The sequence below is a fragment of the Mustela nivalis genome (assembly GCF_964662115.1).
Source record: "Mustela nivalis genome assembly, chromosome: 14".
Taxonomy (NCBI): domain Eukaryota; kingdom Metazoa; phylum Chordata; class Mammalia; order Carnivora; family Mustelidae; genus Mustela; species Mustela nivalis.
The window spans coordinates 82,809,631-82,831,373 of record NC_139033.1 but is presented as its reverse complement, the minus strand read 5'-3'; the positions used below and the strand labels follow the sequence as shown (position 1 = coordinate 82,831,373).

Sequence of the window (21,743 nt, the reverse complement as noted above, 5' to 3'; positions counted from 1 at the left end):
GCCATGACCAAATGGGATTTATTCTAGCAAGGCAAAGATGGTTCAAAACAAAAACTGACCAATGTAACACACCATATCAACAGACTGAAAAACAAAAAACACAGGATCACCTGAATTAATACAGAAAAGGCATTTGACAAAATTTGACAAACTTTCATACAAAAAACTCAACAAACTACAAAAAGAAAAAAACTTCAACTTAATAAAATCCACATATGAAAAACCTATAGTGAACATCATACTCAATGGTAACACCAGAAAGGTTTTCCTTTAAGATCAGAAACTAGCCAAGGCTTGCTCTTGTCATTTCTAGTCAAGAGAATACTGGAATTTCTAGCCAAGAAAAAGAAATAAGGTATCCCAATTGGAAAATGAAGAGTGAAGGTTACTTCTATTTATAGAGGATATGATCTTATACATAGAAAATCTTAAAGATCGGGCGCCTGGGTGGCTCAGTGGGTTAAGCCGCTGCCTTCGGCTCGGGTCATGATCTCAGGGTCCTGGGATCGAGTCCCGCATCGGGCTCTCTGCTCAGCAGGGAGCCTGCTTCCCTCTCTCTCTCTCTCTGCCTGCCTCTCCATCTACTTGTGATTTCTCTCTGTCAAATAAATAAATAAAATCTTTAAAAAAAAAAAAAAAAGAAAATCTTAAAGATCACAAAGAAACTGTTAGAACAAATGCAACAAAGCAGCAAGATACAAAGTCAACATACAACTCATCAGCTGCATTTCTATACATGAATAAACAATCTGAAAAAAAAATTGAGAACAATTTCTTTCAGAACAGTGTCAAAAAGAATAAAATACTTATGACTTAACTTAACCAAAGAGGTGAAACGCCTGTATGATGAAAATTACAAAAACTGCTCAAAAAAATTAAAGAGAGCATAAATAAATGAAAAGGTATCCCATGTTCATGGACTGGAAGACAGAGTATTATTAAGATGTCTAGATTATCCAAAGCAATTTACAAATTCATTGCAATCTCTACCAAAATTTCAACAATGTTTCTTGCAGAAACAGAATAAAAATCCATCTTGAACTGAATCTAAGGGACCCTGAAGAGTAAAACCAATCTTGAAAAAGAAGACCAATGCTGAAAGACTCACACATCCTAATTTCAGAAACTATAGTAATCAAAACAGTGTGGTACTGACATAAAAACAAACACAGAGACCAACAAAACAGAAATCCCAGAAATAGGGGTGCCTGAGTGGCTCAGTGGGTTAAGCCTCTGCCTTGGGCTCAGGTCATGATCTCAGGGTCTTGGGATCAAGCCCCGCATCAGGCTCTCTGCTCAGCAGGGAGTCTGCTTCCCCTTCCCTCTCTGCCTGTCTCTCTGCAAACTTGTGATTTCTCTCTCTGTCAGTAAATAAATAAAATCTTAAAAGAAAAAAAAAAAAAAAAAAAAAAGAATTCCCAGAAATAAACTCTCAAATATATAGGCAAATTATTTTTGACAAATTGTGCCAATACCATTCAATGTGGAAAAGAAAGTCATTTCCAAAGATGATGCTGGGAAAACAGGCTATCCACATATATAAGAATTAAGTTAGACCCTTACCTGACACCATATATAAAAATTAACTCAAAATGGATGAAAAACCCAAATGTAAGAGCTAAAACTATAAATATATTAAAAGAAAACAGAAAAAGGCCTCATAGCATTGGATTTGACAGTGATTTCTTAGATATGAGACCAAGGGCACAGGGAACAAATTAAAGGACAAACTAGACTTCATCAAAATAAAAACTTTTATTTATCAAAGGACACCATCAAAAGAGTAAAAAGGCAGAGCACCTGGGTACTCAGTGGGATATGCCTCTGCCTTTGGCTCAGGTCATGATCTTGGGGTCTTGGGATCCAGCCCCACATCGGGCTCTCTGCTTAGCAGGGAGCCTGCTTCCCCTCTTCTCTCTGCCTGCCTCTCAGTCTACTTGTGATATCTCTCTCTCTCTGCGCCAAATAAATAAATAAAATTTAAAAAGAAAAAAAGAATAAAAAGGCAACCTACAGAACAGGATGAAATATCTACAAATCACATATCTGATAGAGTGCTGATATCCACAATATATAAAGAACTTGTTAAATTCAACAACAAAAGAACAAAATACCTGATTAAAAAAAGGCAAAGAACTTGAACACATTTCTCCAAAGATCTATAATTGACCAAAAGGCACACGAAAGATATTCAATATCACTAATTAACAGAAATGCAAATCGAAGCCACAATGAAATAACACCTCACACCACACAGGTGCTATAGCAAGCAGGCCTAGGCCTAAATCTCAGCACTACTACTTATCAGCTGGGCAGTATGGGGCAGGTGATTTCACCTCTTCATGTGGCAAGCTCTTCACCTGCAAAACAATGGGTAAGGCAACATCTTCCTCCAGAACTGAAGTGGGTTACTAGATAGTGAGAAGTGTGGTTGACCCAGCCAGTCCACAGGAAGAATGTGGCACTGCTGTCCATCTCACTGTGGGCTTCCCTGTTCTGCCTGTCAGCCGGCTTCATCTCCTCTGTACCACTCGGGCTCTGCTCAACACCTGGCAATGCCCTGAATACACCCAGAATACATCTCTTACTCAGAGAAAACAGCCACAACCCTTCCTGGGGTAAAGAGTCACATGCTACCTTTAGGATAGCTTTCCAGAAGTCCAATTCCACAGCATGGACCCTAAGGCCAAGGAGGTTCAAGGACTCAATGTACTCTCAGCACCCTATAACCACCCAGGACAAGACAGGCTCTGGAGCAGGGTGAAGAACTGCCCACCTTAATGATGACACGCTGATCTGACTGGTCCTCCAGGATGCTGTCCGTGGGATAAGATTCTATCTGTTGTCTGATGGCAGAGGCGATGGCTGGCACAAATGTCAGCGGGTTCAAATCCAGGTCATCACAGAGGATTTCTGAAAACATCTCAGGGGTCATCAGCTTCTCTGAAATCAGGAAAAAGGGCAGGAATTGCCAACTGATTGCAGGACCTAACTTCGCCATGTTTGGCCCTCGCCTCCCCATCCCCTTCCTTTTCTACTAGACCTCCCCAACAAAGTTGAGGATGAAGGGAATGACCACTCTGGGAGGGTGGGTAACCCTCCCAGAGATGGAGCCGGGGGAGGAAGTGGAGGAAGAGCATCACCGGCTTCTGGCCCTCGTTCCACATACAATCCTTTGACACCTTGATCTGGGACTTCTAGACTCCTGAATGGAGAGGAAATGAATTATCGTTTAAATAATCCGGTCTGGTATTTTGTTATGGAAGTCTGACCAAAATAATAGTCTCCTTCCAAATAAGTCACTTTGAGGTCAGCGTCCCATTGGCATACCATCATTCACCACTTCCTTTCCAAAAGAGAAATCCCTGAGATATTAGGCTGCTTGTGGCTTTTTAGGGACCTTACTTCAGCTTCTCTCAGGGCAGGACATATACATAACAAGGTGACAAATATGCAGGTGTAAATGGACCCTGGATGCTGGAAATGTAGCCATACCAGGTTATGAATTTGCACTGGGCCATCTGCAACTGGCCAGTTAGCAAGGTACCATGAGATCAAATGTTCTATCTGTTCTGCCCTATTGTTGTAACCCAAACTGTAATAGCCATGCACCACTTCTGGGATGAGCCACAGACAAGAAAGGATGCATCCCCTTATTGGTAAACGGCATGATTCCATCATCAGGAACAAGGTCTGTTCAACAATTTACCCTACTATTTCCTCACTAGCCCAGAAGGGCTAGAGACCAGCCATCCTAACAGTACCACCAGGACAGACCCAGAACACTCAGCCAGTAAGATCAGTAACTCATATAGCAAGCAAGCATAGTTAATTTTGGAAACTGCAGCACAGAGCTGAAGTGCCCTATGAAGCACCCTATGAGTACAATATGCAAAACATTACTAAACTTTTTAGTTTGAGATAACTGTAGATTAACATGCAGACTTGATTACTATAGCTATATGTTAGGACTTGAGACTGGGGAGACTGATTCCTCCTACTTTATTCTTTTTCAAAGCTGCTTTAGTTATTCTAGTTCCTTTGCCTTTCCATTCAAATTTAGGTAATTTTGTCTACATATACAAAAAGTCTTATTGAAATTTTCACAGGAATTGCATTCAACTTGCAGGTCAATTTAGGGGAACTGACATCTTGAGTATTCTAATCCATGAACATGGTATGCCTGTCCATTTATTTCAATCTTCTTTAATTAGTTTTATTGGCGTTTTTCTAGTTTTGGCATATAAGTCCTATAAATGTCTGCTAGATTTACACCAAAGTACTGTTTTTCTCTTTTTAAAGATTTTCAGAGATGGAGAACTCATGTGTGTGCATGGGGGTAGAGGGAAAATCCCAAGCAGACTCCATGCTGAATGTGGAGCCTGATGCCACACTCTGAGATCATGACGTGAGCCAAAGAGTTGGTTGCTCAACCAACTGCACTGCCCAGGTGCCCCCAAAGTATTCCTTTTCTTATTGTGTCAATGTAAATGGTAACATATTTTTGAGCGCCCACTGTTCACCAATAGTACATAGAAATACAATTGATTTTTGCATGTTTATCTTGTATCCTATGACCCTGCTGAACTCATCATTAGTGTTAACAGGTTTTTTTTTTTAAAGATTTTATTTATTTATTTGAGAGAGACAGTGAGAGAGAGCATGAGCGAAGAGAAGGCCAGAGAGAGAAGCAGACTCCCCGTGGAGCTGGGAGTCCGATGCAGGACTCGATCCTGGAACTCTGGGATCATGACCTGAGCCAAAGGCAGTTGTCCAACCAACTGAGCCACCCAGGCATCCCTAGTGTTAACAGGTTTTTTGTAGATCTTTTGGGATTTTCTATGTAGACAATTATGTCGTCTACAAATAGGGAGAGTTTACTTATTTACTTATTACGATTTATTTTAGAGAGAGAGTGTGTGTGTGAGCAGGAGGAGGGGCAGAGGTAGAAAGATAATCCTGAAGCAGAATCCCTGGTGAGTGCAGAGTCCAACGTGGAACTCAATCCCAGGACCCTGAGATTAAGACCCAAGCCAAAATCAAGAGTTGGCACCCAACCAATTAAGCCACCCCGCCACCCCCAAACAGGGACAGTTTCTTTCTGATCTCTAAGTTTTCAATTTAATTTTCTTGCCCAACTGTACTGGCTAGGTACAAGAGTTAGTTATTCTAACATCTTTGTTTTGTCCCTGATCATAGGCAGAAAACATTCAGTCTTTCACCATTAAGTATGTTAGCTATAGGATATTTTGAATATACTCTTTATTATATTGAAGTAGTTTCCCTCTATTCTCATTTTGCTTCAAGTTTTTGTCAAGAATGACTGTTAATTTTTTTTCTGCAACAAATTGCTATCGCCTGGTTTTTCTTTTTTAGTCTGTTAATACGGTACATTATGTAGACTGATTTTCAAACATTTAACTAGATTTGCATCCCCAGAATAACAAACCCTATTTGGGTCACTGGTGTACAATTTTTTTTATATATTGCTGAATTCTGTTTGCTACTCTTTTGTTAAGGATTTATGTGTCCCAGTGCCTGGGTGGCTCAGTCATTTGTGTCTGACTCTTGATCTTAGCTCAGTTCCTGATCTCAGGGTTGTGAGTTCAAGCTCTGCATCGGCTCCGTGCTGAGCACAAAACCTACTTTAAGGATTTTATTTATTTATTTATTTGTCAGAGAGAGAGAGAGAGACAGAGACAGAGAGACAGAGAGCGCACACACAAGCAGGCAGTGTGGCAGGAAGAGGCAGAGAGAGAAGCAGGCTCCCTGCTGAGCAAGGAGCGCTGCCAAGACTGGATCCCAGGGCCCTGGGATCATGACCTGACCCAAAGGCAGTGGCTTAACTGATTGAGCCACCCAGGCGTCCCTGGGTGGCTATATGGGGCGCCTGGGTGGCTCAGTGGGTTATGCCTCTGCCTTTGGCTCAGGTCATGATCTCAGGGTCCTGGGATCGAGCTGCACATCGGGCTCTCTGCACAGCGGGAAGCCTGCTTCCCCCTCTCTCTCTGCCTGCCTCTCTGACCCCCCCCCGAACCCCCCTGCCTACTTGTGATCTCTCTTTCTCTGATGAATAAATAAAAAAATCTTTTTTAAAAAAACCGATTTGTGTCTATAATCATTAGGGATACCGGTCTACAATTTATTTCTGTACTGTCTTTAGTTTTGATAACAAGGTAGTATGAGCTTTGTGGAATGCAGGGGGGGGCAGTAAAATTCATTGGGAAGTGTTCCCTCTTCTATTTTCTGGAAAAGACTGCAGAGAATTTATGTTAGTTCTTCTTTAAATGTTTGGTAAAATTCCCCAGAGCCACTATTTGTGCCTGGAAATTTCCTTTTGGAGAGATTTTCAAATTATGAATCATATTTCTTAATAGTGATAGGGCAATTCAAATTATCTATTTGATAATGAGTGAACTGTGGTAGCTTATGTTTTACAAGAAACTGCTCCATTTTGTCTAAATTGTCAAACTTATGTGTGTAGAGCTTTTGTGGTATTCCCTTTTGATATCTACCAAATCTGTAGTGAACTTGATAATTTTTGTTTTCATCTTTTGTTGCTAGTCCTGCTAGGTGTGTCAGTTTTACTGAGCTTTTCAAAGTATCAGCTGTATTTCATTAATTTTCTCCATTGTTTTTCTGTTTTTAATGTTGTTGATTTCTGCTCTATTAAGCCCAGCCTTCTGCTTGCTTTGGTTTTATTTTGCTCTTCTTTTTCTCAATTCTTGAAGCAGAAGCTTAGATTAGATTCTAAACTTTCTACTTTTCTATTGTAAACTCTGATGCTACAGATTACCCTGTCAGGACTACTTTAGCTGTATCCTACAATTTTGGTATGTGATTATTTTCATTCAGGTTCATGTATACACTTATCTCCTTTTAGGTTTCCTCTTTGAACCATGAATTAGTTAGAAACATGTTGCCGAGTTTACAAGCATTTGCATCCCTTCTGGTTGAAGAACACATAATGTACAATTTCAATTCTTTTAAATTTGTTGAGGTTTGTTTTATGACCCATGACATGGTTTGTATGGTGTATGTCCCACAGGAAGTTAAAGAGAGTATGCATTTTGCTGTGACAGATGCAGTGTTCCACAAATGCTTGACACTGCTGGCTGCTGCTTGTGGTGGTGGGTTTCTATCATCTTGCTCATTTTCTTTCTTTCTTTTTTTAAAAAATATTTTATTTATTTATTCGACAGAAAGAGAGAGAGACAATTAGGCAGAGCAACAGATGGGGGCGGGGGGCAGTGGGAAGCAAGCCCCCTGCTGAGCAGAGAGCCCAGTGTGGGGCTCCATCCCAAGACCCTGGGATCATGATCTGAGCTGAAGGCAGAGGATTTAACTGAGTCACCCGGGCGCCGCTCATCTTGCTCATTTTCTGTCTAGTTGCTCTATCAGTTGTTGAGAGAGAGAGATACCAAAGTCTGCAATGTAATTGTGGATTGGCCTGTTTCTCCTTTCAGTTCTGTTTTTGCTTCCCATTTTTTCCAGCTCTGCTGTTTGGTGCGAACATATTTAGGATTGCTATGTTTTGTTGGTGGACTGGCCTTTTTATCATTACAGACACCCCCAACCCTTATCTGTGGTTTTGCTTTCTACAGTCTGTTACCTGTTGCCAACTTTGGTCTGGAAGCAGATGACCATCCTTCTGAGGTATCATCAGAAGATCACAGTAGGCTAATCCTACAGCTCACTAGATCTCATCACGTAGGCATTTTATCATCTCAAATCATCACAAGAACAAGGGTGAGTACAGTACACTAAGGTATTCTGAGAGAGACCACATTCATACAACTTCTATTACAGCACTGTTATAATTGTCCTATTATTGTTAATCTCTTGTTGTACCTAGTTTATAAACTTTACTGTAAGTAGGTATGCATAAGAAAAAACATGGTATACATTGGACTGGGCACTATCTGCAGTTTCATGCACCCACTGGTGGCCTTGGAACATATTCCCCATGGAGAACGGGGTATGACTGTACTTCATCTCTCTACCTGTGGTCATTTGCTTTGCTCTTAAGTCAGCCTCATCTGATACTAAGGCTACCGTTTCTGCTTTCTTCTGATCAATTCCTGAATGATGTATATTTTCTGTGTTCTTACATCCAACTTACTTATAGCATTATATTTGACATAAGTTTCATTTAGATAATCTATCATTTTTTTTTTTAAAGATTTTATTTATTTATTTGACAGACAGAGATCACAAGTAGGCAGAGAGGCAGGGGGAGAGAGAGAGAGAGAGAGAGAAGCAGGCTTCCTGCGGAGCAGGGAGCCCGATGCGGGGCTCGATCCCAGGACCCTGAGATCATGACCCGAGCCGAAGGCAGCAGCCCAAACCACTGAGCCACCCAGGCGCCCCGATAATCTATCATTTTAAAAATGCACTCGGCTCAGTTGGTAGAGCATGTGATTCTTGATCTTGGGGTCGTGAGTTCGAGCCCCATGTTGTGTGTAGAGGTTACTTTAAAAAATGAAGTTTTGGGGTGCTCTGTCTTTGGCTCAGGTCATGATCCCAGGGTCCTGGGACCTCTGCTCAGCAGGGAGTCTGCTTCCCTCCTCTCTCTCTGCCTGCTTCTCTGCCTACTTGTGATCTCCGTCTGTCAAATAAATAAAATCTTTAAAACAAAATAAAAAATAAAAATAAATAAAAAATGCAGTGTTGAGGGGCACCTGGGTGGCTTAGTCATTAGGCATCTGCCTTTGGCTCGGGTCATGATCCCGGGCTCCTGGGATTGAGCCCCACATTGGGCTCCCAGCTCATTGGGAGGCCTGCTTCTGCTTCTCTCACTCCCTCTGTGTTCTCTCTCTCGTTGAGTCTCTCTCTGTTAAATAAATAAATAAAATATTTTTTTAAAAAATGAAGTGTTGAAAAAAATGCACTCTGAGAATCTCTTTTTTTTAACTGGTAATTACTGACATATTAAGGCTTACATCTGCCACTTTGTTTTTGTTTTTCCTGTTTTCTTTTCTTGCCTTCCTGTGGATTAGTTGGAACATTTTTAGGATTCCATTTTGATTTATCTGTAGTATTTTTTTTTTTAAGATTTTTTATTTATTTATTTGACAGACAGAGATCACAAGTAGGCAGAGAGGCAGGCAGACAGAGAGATAGAGAGGGAAGCAGGTTCCCTGCGGAGCAGAGAGCCCGATGCGGGGCTCGATCCCAGATCCCTGAGATCATGACCCGAGCCGAAGGCAGCAGCTTAAGCCACTGAGCCACCCAGGCGCCCCTGCAGTATTTTTTTTTTTAAAGATTTTATTTATTTATTTGACAGAGAGAGATCACAAGTAGGCAGAGAGGCAGGCAGAGAGAGAGAGGAGGAAGCAGGCTCCCCGCTGAGCAGAGAACCCGATGCGGGACTCGATCCCAGTACCCTGAGATCATGACCTGCACCGAAGGCAGTGGCTCGACCCACTGAGCCACCCAGGCTCCCTATCTGTAGTATTTTTGAGCATATCTCTTTGTGGAGAATTTTCAAGTGCCCTTCTACATGTAACATCATATACACATAACTTTTCAGTCTATGGTTTCTTAATTTTTACCAATTCAAGTGAAGTATAGAAACCTTACCTCTCATCACGTCCCTTTACATTTCCCCATTTATAATATGAGTATCTTTAATATATTTCCTCTACATATGTTTAGAACCACATCAGACAGCATTACCACGTTTGCATCAACTGTTGAACACAATTTAGAAAACTCAAGAGGAGAAAGCAAGCTTATTATATTTACCCGTACCTTTGCTTATCATATTCATTCTTCCTTCATGATGTTCCTTAGTTTCTTTTATAATACCCTTTTTTAAGATAAGATTTATTTGAGAGATACAGAGCACGGGCACATAGAGGGGAAGTGAGAGGGAGAAGCAGGCTCCCCACTGAGTACAAAGCCTGATGCAGGGCTTGATCCCAGGACCCTGAGATCATGACCCAAGCCAAACGCAGTCACTTAACTGACTGAGCCACTCAGGTGCCCCTCCTTCTTTTTTAAAAAAAAATATTTATTTGAAAGGGAGTCAGTGAGTGAGAGCACAAGCAGGTGGAGGGGCAGAGGCAGAAGGAGAAGGAGACTCCCCACTGAGCAGGGAGCCTGATACAGGGCTAGATCCCAGGATTCTGGGATCGTGCCCTGAGCTAAAGGCAAACACTTAACTGACTGAGCCACCCAGGTGCCCTATCATCTCCCTTCTTTTAGGTTAGGTCTCTAGGCGATAGTATTCCTTCATCTGAGGATTTCCCTTTCATTCCTGAAGGATATTTTTACTGGGTGTTAAGATTCAAGATCAGCAGTCCTTTTCTTCTAGTGCTTGAAAAACCACGTGCCATTTTCTCCAGCCTCCATGGTTTCGGATGAGAAATCTGCTGTCAGCCTAGGTCTTTCCCTCTAAGTCAGGTGTTCTTTTTCTCAGCTTACAAGATCTTTTCTTTGGGTTTAGTTTTTAGAAGTTTAATTAAGATAGGCCTTGGCATGGATTTCTTTGGGTTTATGCTGCTGGGATCCACTTGGCTTCCTGAATCTGTCACTTGGGGTTTTTAAACATCCAAAGGGAACACATGGACACAAATCTCTAGAGCCTGCTTCCTGTAGCCACGCCCCACAGAGTTAACCTGCAGAGCCCTGGTCACCCTTGGCCCGTGTGCAGGAGAAGATGCCACACCTTCTCCTGGGGTAGCTCAGGGCACTGCCTTGGGATGCCCTCAGCCCCTGGTGGGGCCACACTGGTGTCCACATGTTCCACTTGTTCAGCAGCTCATCCTTTCTGGAGGATTTTAACACACCCCAGGGAGGCTGGCTATTGAGACAGATGATGTCTTACTTCACCAGTGACTCACATAAGCTCTCTTCCATATCCTTCTAAGAGAAGATAACCTTGAACTCATTATTAACAGCTTCCTTCCAAAAAGTTTGTTGAAGCCAAATCCCAGGTCTGAAGACTGTCCTGGTTCTGGAGGATATGTAGTTCATTCACGGCACTCAACATTTTCAGTCCCTTGGTGATACGATAAAGTATCTCACACCCACCATAGTTACTTGAAATTTTGAAGTAAATGAGATATGATCACAAAGAACACCAGTGATTCTGAACATGCAATTATAACTCCCATGCCAGGGGCAGAGCTTCCTAATCACCAGTTAAGAATTACAGCTCTTAGACAGGCTAAGTACCACTGTGGGCTGATGAAGAGCTTGCAGAACAAAATTATTTTGGTTCTTCAAGGGTTTGTACCAAATTATACTTGGTGGGGGATAGGATATGTTACCAGAGGACTCCTTTGAGGAATAGCCCAGAGAAACTCCTGGCAGTGTTCCCAGAAAGATACAGGTCTTCACTGCGTTTTACAGTGTCCTCTTTCTGAGAGCCAGGGGGAAAGGTGCTTTTGGATGCAAACAGTACGTTGTGATTCTGTTGCTTCTGAGCCTCGACTGGCTGCTCATCCTGACCACACCAGGAACTGCAGAACCGATCATCCTGTCGCTTTCTGCCCAGTTCTAAAGGGCCAAGTGGCATGCCCTCCCCTCACACCGTACGCCTACTGAACTGAGAATATGAACCAGAACACTGGCTTCATTTTGCATCTTCTCATTTCATTTTCTGCCTCATCCAATTTTCCCTAATGACATCTTTTGCATTTGCTTTATTCTTTTGTACCCAGCGTTCCCATGTAAGATGCCTTCTCCCTTCTAAAATAGGGTGGGAGTAGAGATAAATAGTTTGAGCTTTCTACATGTTATTGAAGAAGGATAACATAATACGTGTACAGCGTCTGTTTGAACAGCTACGTTCCTATGCCATGGCCTAAGGCCAGGTTCTATGCTAAATGTTGTAAGAAGAGCAGTGATTTAAAAAACAAACAAACAAACAAACAAAAACAGCTCTCTGACCTCAAGGGGTTGAAACAGGGAGAGAGAAAGATGAATTAACAATGAACTCTAACACACACAAGCAGAGATAAGCCGGGAATGGTGTAACAGAGGCTGTGCAGCACTGGCCATGGCCTAGGGCTCATCAGCTGTCCTGTCCCCATGTTGGAGTATCACCAACGCACCATACCTGCCCTGTCTATGCTCATTACAACCTCCTGGAACCCCTCATCCCAACTCCCCCTGGCCATATCCTCTCTCTAGCCCACTAACCCATGGGCCCTGGAGGACAGGCACCTGGCTCTTGGGTCTTGTTCCCAGAGCTGGGCAGAGGCCCTTGGACTCAGGCCTGGCATGTCAAGTGCCAGGAGATGACCACAGGAAGCACCCGGATTCCTCCAGAAAGCTCAAGACAACCGTGTATCAACAACTACACACATTGTTCCCTGAGGAAATCCCTCTGGGAGAAAAAAGTTGTAAGCAATTATGTTCTCTGCCATGGAAAGGTTTAACAGCAGAGGAGTTTGAGCAAACAGAGGTACTATACTCATCAGAAAATCGTGCACTAATTATGAAGATCAAAGAAACCAGAGAGATACTTATAAGTGAATTAAAATAAAATTATACTTGCACTATAACTACAAGTCTGTTAAATATGTTTGCATGTGCAAATGACTGGCAGGGAAACTATTAGCAGGGATGGTGAGATTCTGGACAGTCTCAACTTTCCTTCACTTAAGAATGATACTCATGGGGTGCCTGGGTGGCTCAGTGGGTTAAAGCCTCTGCCTTTGGCTCAGGTCATGATCTCAGGGTCCTAGGATCAAGCCCTGCATTGGGCTCTCTGCTTAGCGGGGAGCCTGCTTCCTCCTCTCTCTCTCTGCCTACCTGTGATTTCTGTCTGTCAAATAAATAAATAAAATCTTTAAAAAAAATTATACTGACTGGGGTTTTTCATTGTTGTTGTTTGGTTTGGATCTGAAAATAAATAGTCTGTTTATTGCAAACAGTCTGAAAGATTCAGGAAAACAATAAAGAAAAAATAAACACAGATGCAATCCTCCTTCCTCGTTGGGATGAGAACCCAACACTCCGGCAAACATCCCCTATGCTTTCGTCTGCTCCTTTGCATGGAGTCATGCTCAGACTTTGGGAGCCAGGGAAAAGCAGGAACCTGACCCAGGACTTACAAAGCCAAGGATGGGAAGAGGAAGAACAGAGCAAGGGCAGACCTTATGGGGCCCAGCGAGGTATAAGCACACACACAGATATGAAAAACCAGAGGGGTGGACAGAGCTGATGGGAGGTGTATGGATGGCCACGCGGCCAAACTGGTCTAAGCAGCATCAAGGTCATCATCAAGCTCTGTGGATAGAGAGCCTGCATCGTGACTGGCCCCTGACCCGCCCACGCTCAGTGGGAGAGGAAGGAACCCGAAGCTCATGGGTCCAACCCTCAGGTTATGGGGGGGCAGAAGCAGGATTTGAACACAGAGTCCACACCCTCCCCATCTATGCCATGACACTCTGAATGTCATGTTCAGAGTCCAGGATCCCAATGGGCAGTAGGTAAGAAAAAGAACCGTTCCACCACAGTCGGGCCTGGGCTTTGCAGAGCCCAACATTACCATTCATGTTCCAGGTAAAGGCATCTCGCAGCTTTTGCCCGTCGATCTCCATGTCCAGCCGGATGGGGACCAGCACCTCAGGCTGGGATGCGTTCTCATGGATCACAGCTGGGTCATGGTCATCAAAGCTGGAAGTGAAGTGGCAGCAAATTCAGCAAGGGGTGCTGTGGGTCTCCACGCTCAGGACCTCCCTCCCTGCACTACTGGTCACTCTGAACCTGGCCAGAGGGGAAAATCCCATTTCTTACGGCGACTCATTGACTGAGAGCTGAGCTGGCAGAGACGAGCCAGCAGGGGTCCTGCAGCCACAAGCGCACAGCTCACTCTTCAAGGACATATAGGGAAGGGAGAGGGAGTTGCGGCCTTGGGCAATGAGCAATAACCCTGATGCACCCCAAAGGAAAGGAGATTTAAGCCCCAGGGCAGGCAGAATTTTCACAGAAAACTGTAGGAAAGGAATGATATTTCCAGAAGAAGAACACTTGAGCAAAAGCCAAGGGGCGGGAGCAGTGAGGAGCTGTTGGGGGAGTAAAAGCCAGAGCCCTGGAGGAGGAGTGCAGACTGGAAGGAAGAGGGGGAGCAGCGTGGGGGATGCAGAGAAGCTACAGGCGTCCACAAGTACCCACAATTCTCCACCTCAGGCTACGGAATCCAGCCTCTTCCGAGGGAGCCCCAGGAGAACCCAAAGCAAGGCAGCTCTGTGGTCATAACTGTATTTTAGGCAGACAAAAAGGGAACAGACTGCGGTGGTGAAGGGGATGGGGGAGATGCCAGAGGGTAAGGGGACCCTAAGGGAGTCTGTGGAATACAGAGGGCTGAGACCTGTCTCAGGTGGGGCAAAAGTGACAGACAAACAAAGGCCAGACACCAAGGCTCTGGGAAGCACAGATAGGGAAAGGGACAAGAGTGGCTGTTTTAAAGAGGGGAAAGCAGTGCTGAGAAAGTGAGGTCAAAGAGCGAAAGGAAGGAAAGGGAAAAATGAAGGAAGAGGGAAAAGGGGTCAGCGATGCAGATGCTGGCAAGGGGTGAACTCTTGGCAGAGGGAACTATAAGGGCAGAAGCTTCTGAGTGGCTCTGAAGGCAGCATGGAGGTTCGTATGTCTGAGGCAGAGTGAAGGCAGCCAGAGAGTGGTAGCCGCTATAAGGACTCCAGCCCTGGCAGACACGTGACAGGGTATCTGGAAGACCTGCAACAGGAGCGGCGCCATCTGCCCTGGGGCGCCCACCTGAGTGGGGGGCTGGCTGAGGGTGGTCCAATTCTGGACACTTGGAAGGCCGAGAAGGCAGGAATCTGCTGAGACTAGCTCTGGGGCATAAGAGGGCAGAGTTCTGAGGCTTTGGCCTGAGCGCAGGAAGGCTAGGATTGCTATGTCCTGGGTTGGACGGTCTGCAAACAGTGTGTGACAGACACCTGAGGACAGTGTGTAAGGGTGAGGCCGGGCTGCAGAGATGAAAGTGGGAGTGGATACTTAAAAAAATGCCTCCCAAAAGACATCTAGTCCTAATTTCTAGAACCTGTGATCATTATATGGCAAAAGGGGGGAGAGGGGACTTTGCAGATTTAATTAAGAGCTTAAGAGAAGAAGATTCTGCAAGTGACCCTGATGCACCTCACAAGCATCCTTTTAAGATGAGGAGGCCCTGTGACCCACTGGGGCACATACTGGTGATGCAACCACAAGCCACCAGGGGCCAAAACAGGCAGGAACTGCTTCTCCCGAGAGCCTCCAGTGGGAGTAGGGTCCAGCCAACACCTTGATTTTGCTGTACTGAAACTCCTGCCCCTGAACTGTGAGAAATACACGTGCGTTGTTTTAAGCCACCCAGCTTGTGGTGATCTGCTCCGGCGGCCGCAGGGAACAAACCAGAGGCTTCTCCGTGGAATGGCGTCTGAAACCACAAGGGAAGATCCAAGGGCTGCACCTTCAGGAGCACCACTGGAGGTGCTGGGGACAGGAGAGAGCAGCGAGACTAAAGCAGGCAGAGCCTTGGAGCAGCAGCAAGCGTGACACTGGCTGTCCTCGAAGCCGAGGGGGACAAGTTTCAAGAAGGCAGCATAGCGATTTAGGGACCACAAGGTCAAAGCAGAGGGAAGAGGCTAAAACTGAGGTGGAATCCATGGCGGGGAAGGGTTTGAGGCATGCTCACCACAGAGGGAAGGTTCTCTTCTTGTCCCGGCCCATGCGGTTCCTGTTGATGGTCGTGGAGCAGGGCACAGCGTCCAGATGGTGGGAGCTGTTGGGCAAGGTAGGCACCCACTGACTGTTCCTCTTGGCTTTCTGTTCCCTGGGGAGATGCAAGAAACGCCCCTGCTCAGTCTAGGAGCCCGTTACTGGCCATCAGGCTTCAAGTCACGGTCAGTGAACACCTACTGCACCCCTGCTGGGCTCCAGGACCCTGTGGGAGCCCCTAAGCACCCCAAATTCTGCACGTCTACTCCTCAGGCTCCAACTGGCACCAATTCAGAGGCACCCGGGCTAGACGAAGGGTGCAGGGACCCCAGACAGCAGAGCAGCGCCCAGACCAGTGCCCAGAGTCGCAGTGTAACACGGTACCTGCCAGGCAGGACTCCTGGGAAGCACTGTCCCCTCTGGAGGGAACGTCTATGAGGTGGCAGCTTCCAGGAGAAAAGACCTTGGAGGGGAGCCTTGTGCACCGAGTTGGGGCTCACTGGGAGTCAGGATAGGGGAGTAACTGGAATGCGGAGGGCATGTCCAGAAGTGCACAAGTGGCGGGAGAGAGGAAACTTAGACAGGCTGTGGGCTTGGCAGGGCTGGACAGGTGGGACATGGAGACAGTCCTGATCCCAGGGGCCGGCATGCTCTCAAGGACAGCTAGGAGTCCCCGAGGAGTCGGAAGGGAGGAGAGACAAGATCAGGCTGTTCTTTTAGATACACAGGCCAGCTTGAGATGGACAAGGCAACACTTCTGGCTTCTAGGTTTCCAGACCAGCAGGGCGGATGAGAAGCTGTGTTAGTAAAAACTTTCTAGAAAGTGAGGCTCTAAGTAATTTAAGTGACCTACCATAAAGGACTCACTCCTCTCTACAAATTACAGGCTTCTCTTACTACTAGGAAAATACCAGAAGGCTATTTTAAGTCGAGGCTCCAGGGCTGGGTTAGTCTGAAAGGCAAGTACTTTCCCACCGTGCCCTGTGCATCACTTTTTCATCCTCAAGGCCACCTTCCCTAGTGAGTCTGAGCAACGTGAAGGCAGAGACTGTGTGTCATTTGCTTTTATATCCCCAAAGGCCACACTGCGTCTCCTTCAATGACTGTGTGGTACAGTTCTGAGAACGGGACAGCAACTGCTCGATTCCCCTCCCCTCGGTGTCCTCACAGGAGGGGCAGGGAGACGCTGCTGGCAGCCCTTCTTTCCATGGGATGGTGGAGGCAGAAGCAGTGGCCATGACCTGCCGGGCCGCAGGCCCTTCAACTCTTTCCTTTTCTAAAGCTGGGGCCACTTGCACCTTCAATGCGGCCACTGCAGAGTGCCCCTTTTCTGAGGGTGGGGGCAGGGAGAGATGTAGAGTACCAAACTCCGGGCTGGGACTCTTATCAAGTCTCCCATACCCACATCTTACTCTGATCTGATGACCTGCCTTACCACATACAAGAGGCCTGAGCAAAGGAGAAATGTGCAACTAATTTGGGCAGAGCTTATAGCTAGGACAGCAAGACTGGGGTCCCCTACCACAGTACCTATGGGCCAGTGGTTTTGAATCCTGGCTGCACAGATTCACATAAGGGTTCAAAACTGGGGTGCCTGGGTGGCCCTGTCGTTAGGCGTATGCCTTCGGTTCAGGTCAGGATCCCCAGGTCCTGGGACTGAGTCCCACATCGGGCTCCCTGCTCTGCAGGAAGCCTGCTTCTCCCTCTCCCACTCCCCCTGCTTGTGTTCCCTCTCTTGCTGTCTCTCTCTCTCTGTCAAATAAATAAATAAAATCTTAAAAAAAAAAGTGCAAAATTTCTGGTAGGAAATCTCCGAGCCCCACCTGTATCAAGGGACTCTAATCTCTGAAGAGGGCCCAGGAATACAAGTTCTTTACAACTTCCCTGGGCGATGCTGGTGCAGCTGGCCCTATATTTGGGAACAGGTCAAAAACACCACTTTTTTCCTGAGCCTCCCAGACCTGGCATTGTGGTTCCTCCTTCACCAGAAAAATCCTGCCTTATCTCAGTAGAGATCCCATTCGTTCCCAGGCCTGGGTCGCTCTGCCATGCCCCTCTGTCAGGTAGCTGTCTCGAGGAGCGTGCAAATCCTGTCCCAGACACAGGGAGTAAGCCAGACACGGAATCCAAGAATCTGGCTCAAGGGATTCAACCTTTCTTCTGCAACACGTAGGTCTGCCCAAGAGGGGACATTCAGCCTCAGCCCGACCCATCCAGTGACAAGGAGGGAAGGCCCCAGTCTTCCTATGGAGGTGACTGGGTAGTGGGCACTTCCTGAACACAGAGCACAAGGAAACCAGCTTCATTCAACTTCTACCCCCAACACTCCCAGCAGTTTTGTTTTGTTTTGTTTTGAAGTAGGCCATTCCCAGTGTGGAGCCCAATGCGGGGCTGGAACTCCTGACCCTGAGAGCTAGACCTGAGCTGAGATCAACAGTCACCCACTTAACCGACTAAGCCACCCAGGAGCCCCCCCTCCCAGTAGTTTTGGGCTCTGGGGTAACTGCAGTACTCTATTCCCTCAGCTGTTCCTCATATGACATGATCATCAAGAAGTGTTTACTGCCCCATAAAAGGTTCCTGGCTGACATGTGAGGACTTGAAAGCCCCAGCCATATGTACATAATTTCCTTCTGCCACTTCCCTAGGAAAGTCTAGCCATCCTTATGCTCTTACCACATCCCCAGAGGGAAAGAGGAATCTGCAGAGCACACATGCAACATTGGCCAAGTGGGATGTGTGTCACCTTTGGGTGGGGGTAGGGGTGAGGGGGGGAGGATTAGAAAAAACGACCCAATGGTAAAGTTGAAAGAAAATCTGGAAAGAAAGGATTTTTCCATAACCGCATCACTCAAAACAATAACCCTTCCCACCCCCTCTCCGTGCCCCCAGGGGTTTTGTGCATCTAAATGCACGTGTTCTTGAGAACTGAGAGGGTAAAAGAGGTATTCTGCACAGTTCATGCACACGAAGCCATGTTTCTGGTTGCCGCAGAATCTATTTAATTATGACCTAAACAGTCACCAATATCCCAGTCTATCTGGTTTGAGGATAGTCTGCCCTGGTCTATGTCCTAGGATGTCACACCCTAGCCTACTCAGCTGGCCGCACCTTTTCTCGCTCGGCCTCTCCCTAAGGCTGGACGCCCAAGGGGCTCCATATCTTCCGTTACTACTCCTGATGCTACCAAGTGCCTCTGGTGCATATTATGGTCTCTGCTGGTGGTGGCGGTCTTTTAAATTATTTGTCTGGGACACACTCCCAGCGGTGACATTAATGGGCCAGAGAATGAAAACAGGTTTGGTGTCATCACCATGGCCTTGTACAAAGCCTCTGCAGGGTGCCTGAGTGTGTGAGCTCTAGCCTACCTTCCCTGGTTCTTTATGTAGCTAGTTGTTTATTTGTTTTACTCCGAATTCTAAACACTACACAGGGACAAACATCGTCTCCTCTATTTGTTTACTCCTTGTGTTTCGGGGGGGGGGGCATTCTTTACCTATTTAGATACTGGAGTATCCAGGTTTCTCTTATAAACCTGAATGAATAAATACCAAATAAAATTACCTATGGGGGCACCTGGATGGCTCAGTGGGTTAAGCCTCTGCCTTCAGCTCAGGTCATGATCCCAGGGACCCGGGGTCAAGTCCCGTATTAGGCTTTCTGCTCGGTGGAGAGCCTGCTTCCCCTTCTGTCTCTGCCTGCCTCTCTGCCTACCTATAATCTCATCTGTCAAATAAATAAATTACAAAAAAAAAAAAAGCCTACCTATGAAAATGAAAAACAAGATAAAAAATTAGAAAGTAAATCTGAACGAACAGACTCTATGATGTAACCACCACCCAATTACTTACCTAATCCTTACTGTAAATACTGTAAACACACAAAGGTTATGAACTCATACATTAAAATCTATCAACCATGGGCGTCTGGGTTGCTCCGTCAGTTAAGCATCCAGCAGTTGATTTCCACTCAGGTCATGATCGCAGGGTCATGGGCTCAAGCCCCCCAGCACTCAGTGCAGAGTCTGCTTGAGATTCTCTCCCTCCCTCTCCCTTCCAACCCCAAGGCTTGTACGTATGTGCACTCTGTCTCTCTAAAAGAATAAATAAATCTTAAAATCTATTGTTCGTTTCTTTTGTGAATTTATCTGGGCCACTCATTTTTTCAAACAGAGTAGTCCCAGTTTGAAAGCATTCCTAATGGCCTTCCAGAAGCCAAGACTTGGCCTATGTTTCTCAGAAATTCCACAGACACAGAAGAAACTTGGAAACCTGGCGAAGACAATTTGTTAGCATAGTGGGTAAAGTGTTGCAAAGTATTTTGGTTCAGCAGTGCTTGGGTGGAGCAATGCATGCAGCTTTTCACTCATGGTTTCAGCTCAGGTTGTGATCTCAGGTTCTAAGATGGAGCCCTGCCTCTGGCTCCAGACTCATCAGAAAATCTGCTTAAAAAAGACTCTCTCGGGGCACCTGGGTGGCTCAGTGGGTTAAGCCGCTGCCTTCGGCTCAGGTCATGATCTCAGGGTCCTGGGATTGAGTCCTGCATCGGGCTCTCTGCTCAGCAGGGAGCCTGCTTCCCTCTCTCTCTCTCTGCCTGCCTCTCTGTCTACTGTGATCTCTCTCTGTCAAATAAATAAATAAAATCTTAAAAAAAAAAAAAAAAAAAGACTCTCTCTCCTCCTCCCTCTGTCCCACCCCACACCCTGGATGTGTGAGTGCACACTTGTGCCTTCACTCTTTCTCCCACTCTCAAATAAATACATCTTTGAAAAATATTTCAGCTCAGCTGAATCACAGTCAGTTCTGGAGTAGGAGAAAAATACCTGTGGGTGTTGCCCCAAGAGCATGCCCTGGCCGGGGGGTGCACTACCTGAGGTAGGTGGGGGGCTCCGTGCTGATGGACACTGCCTTGTACTTCTCGTCATTGCCGTCAAGAATCTCTTCCACCTCTGAGGCTTTTAACAGCGTCACGCTGGTGGCCAGGGTCGTGTAGCCGTGATCTGTAAGCAGAGACGCGGCTGCGGTCACCCTGCTGGTGGGATAGCGGGGAGCAGCAGCCAATCGATGCGGCACATCAAGGTCCTCACATGCACGAGGAGGGACAAGCAGGTGTCACCCTTACTACTGCTAAATGTTGGCCTCTTCCAAAAGGGCGATCTGGATGGAGTGCTTTGGGGATCCTACCGAGTCAACACTCCCAGAGGACTGACTCGCACTGATTTGTGCCAGGAGCACCCGCACAGAGGAAGCACACGGGGCAGCAGCAGCTACAGCGTAGCACAGCCAACCAGTTCTCTCCGGGCAGGGAAGGGAGGCTCCAGAGTAATACCACCAGTGGGAAGAGGTCTGACACCACGGCAATCCACGACACGAAGCAAAGTGGAGAGATGGAATGAAAGATGAGAAATACTTTTCTTTTAAGACAAGAGCCCAGAGAGTTAGAAAGAGCTGCTTCACACCAAACATGAATGCCCGGCCCCGTGCCAGTCAGTGCGTGCCGTCTGGGAAGCAGGACAGAAGCTAGGCAACTCGACCCAGAGCTCTTTGCAGAACCTCGGTCAAGAGATGCTAGCTGTCTGCGCATCCCAACTGGCTTCTCCTGGAGAAACAAATCAGTTATGGGGAAGGTGTCTCCGAAGCAAAAGGCAGAAGAGTCACTGAGACTTTTCACTTGAGGCTTGCCAGGGTGAACGCAAAGCTAGGAACTCACTGCGTTAGTGACTGGTGCTCCACTGGGGGGCAGGGGGCAGACGGAGGACAAAAAGGAGACTTTTTTAAAGCAAGTGAGTGGCAGTGTTATAGCAGCAGATAAAAAAAAGCAGCTCCGGCTCCTGCATTAAAAGAACCACTACTTTGCCCACAGTGGACAAGACCACAGCAGCACCTACAGACACAGGGCAGACAGACAAGCACGCACGTGCACGGACACACGCACACAAACGCACGCACGCACACACGCACGCATGCACGGCTTTAGGCGGAGTCTTAACCCAGGCCCGGGGCAGCTCTGTGTAAGGCGTCACTGCCAAGTTCATGTTGCGCCGCATCCAAACTGGAAGGTACAGCGAG

The 21,743-nt window shown here is 46.3% G+C and overlaps 1 protein-coding gene across 2 annotated transcripts in view; it reads right to left on the bottom strand.

The window, feature by feature from the left end:
* SMARCB1 (SWI/SNF related BAF chromatin remodeling complex subunit B1) overlaps positions 1–21,743 on the bottom strand; it is a 38,024-nt gene that overhangs the window by 11,032 nt on the left and 5,249 nt on the right. For both annotated transcript variants that reach the window (XM_082697726.1, XM_082697727.1), the window contains exons 3-6: positions 20,545–20,674; positions 15,653–15,790; positions 13,505–13,632; positions 2,777–2,943 (exon numbers count right to left, since the gene is read on the bottom strand). In XM_082697726.1, coding sequence (XP_082553852.1) covers positions 2,777–2,943; positions 13,505–13,632; positions 15,653–15,790; positions 20,545–20,674 — 563 coding nt within the window. The remainder of the gene's footprint in view (positions 1–2,776; positions 2,944–13,504; positions 13,633–15,652; positions 15,791–20,544; positions 20,675–21,743) is intronic.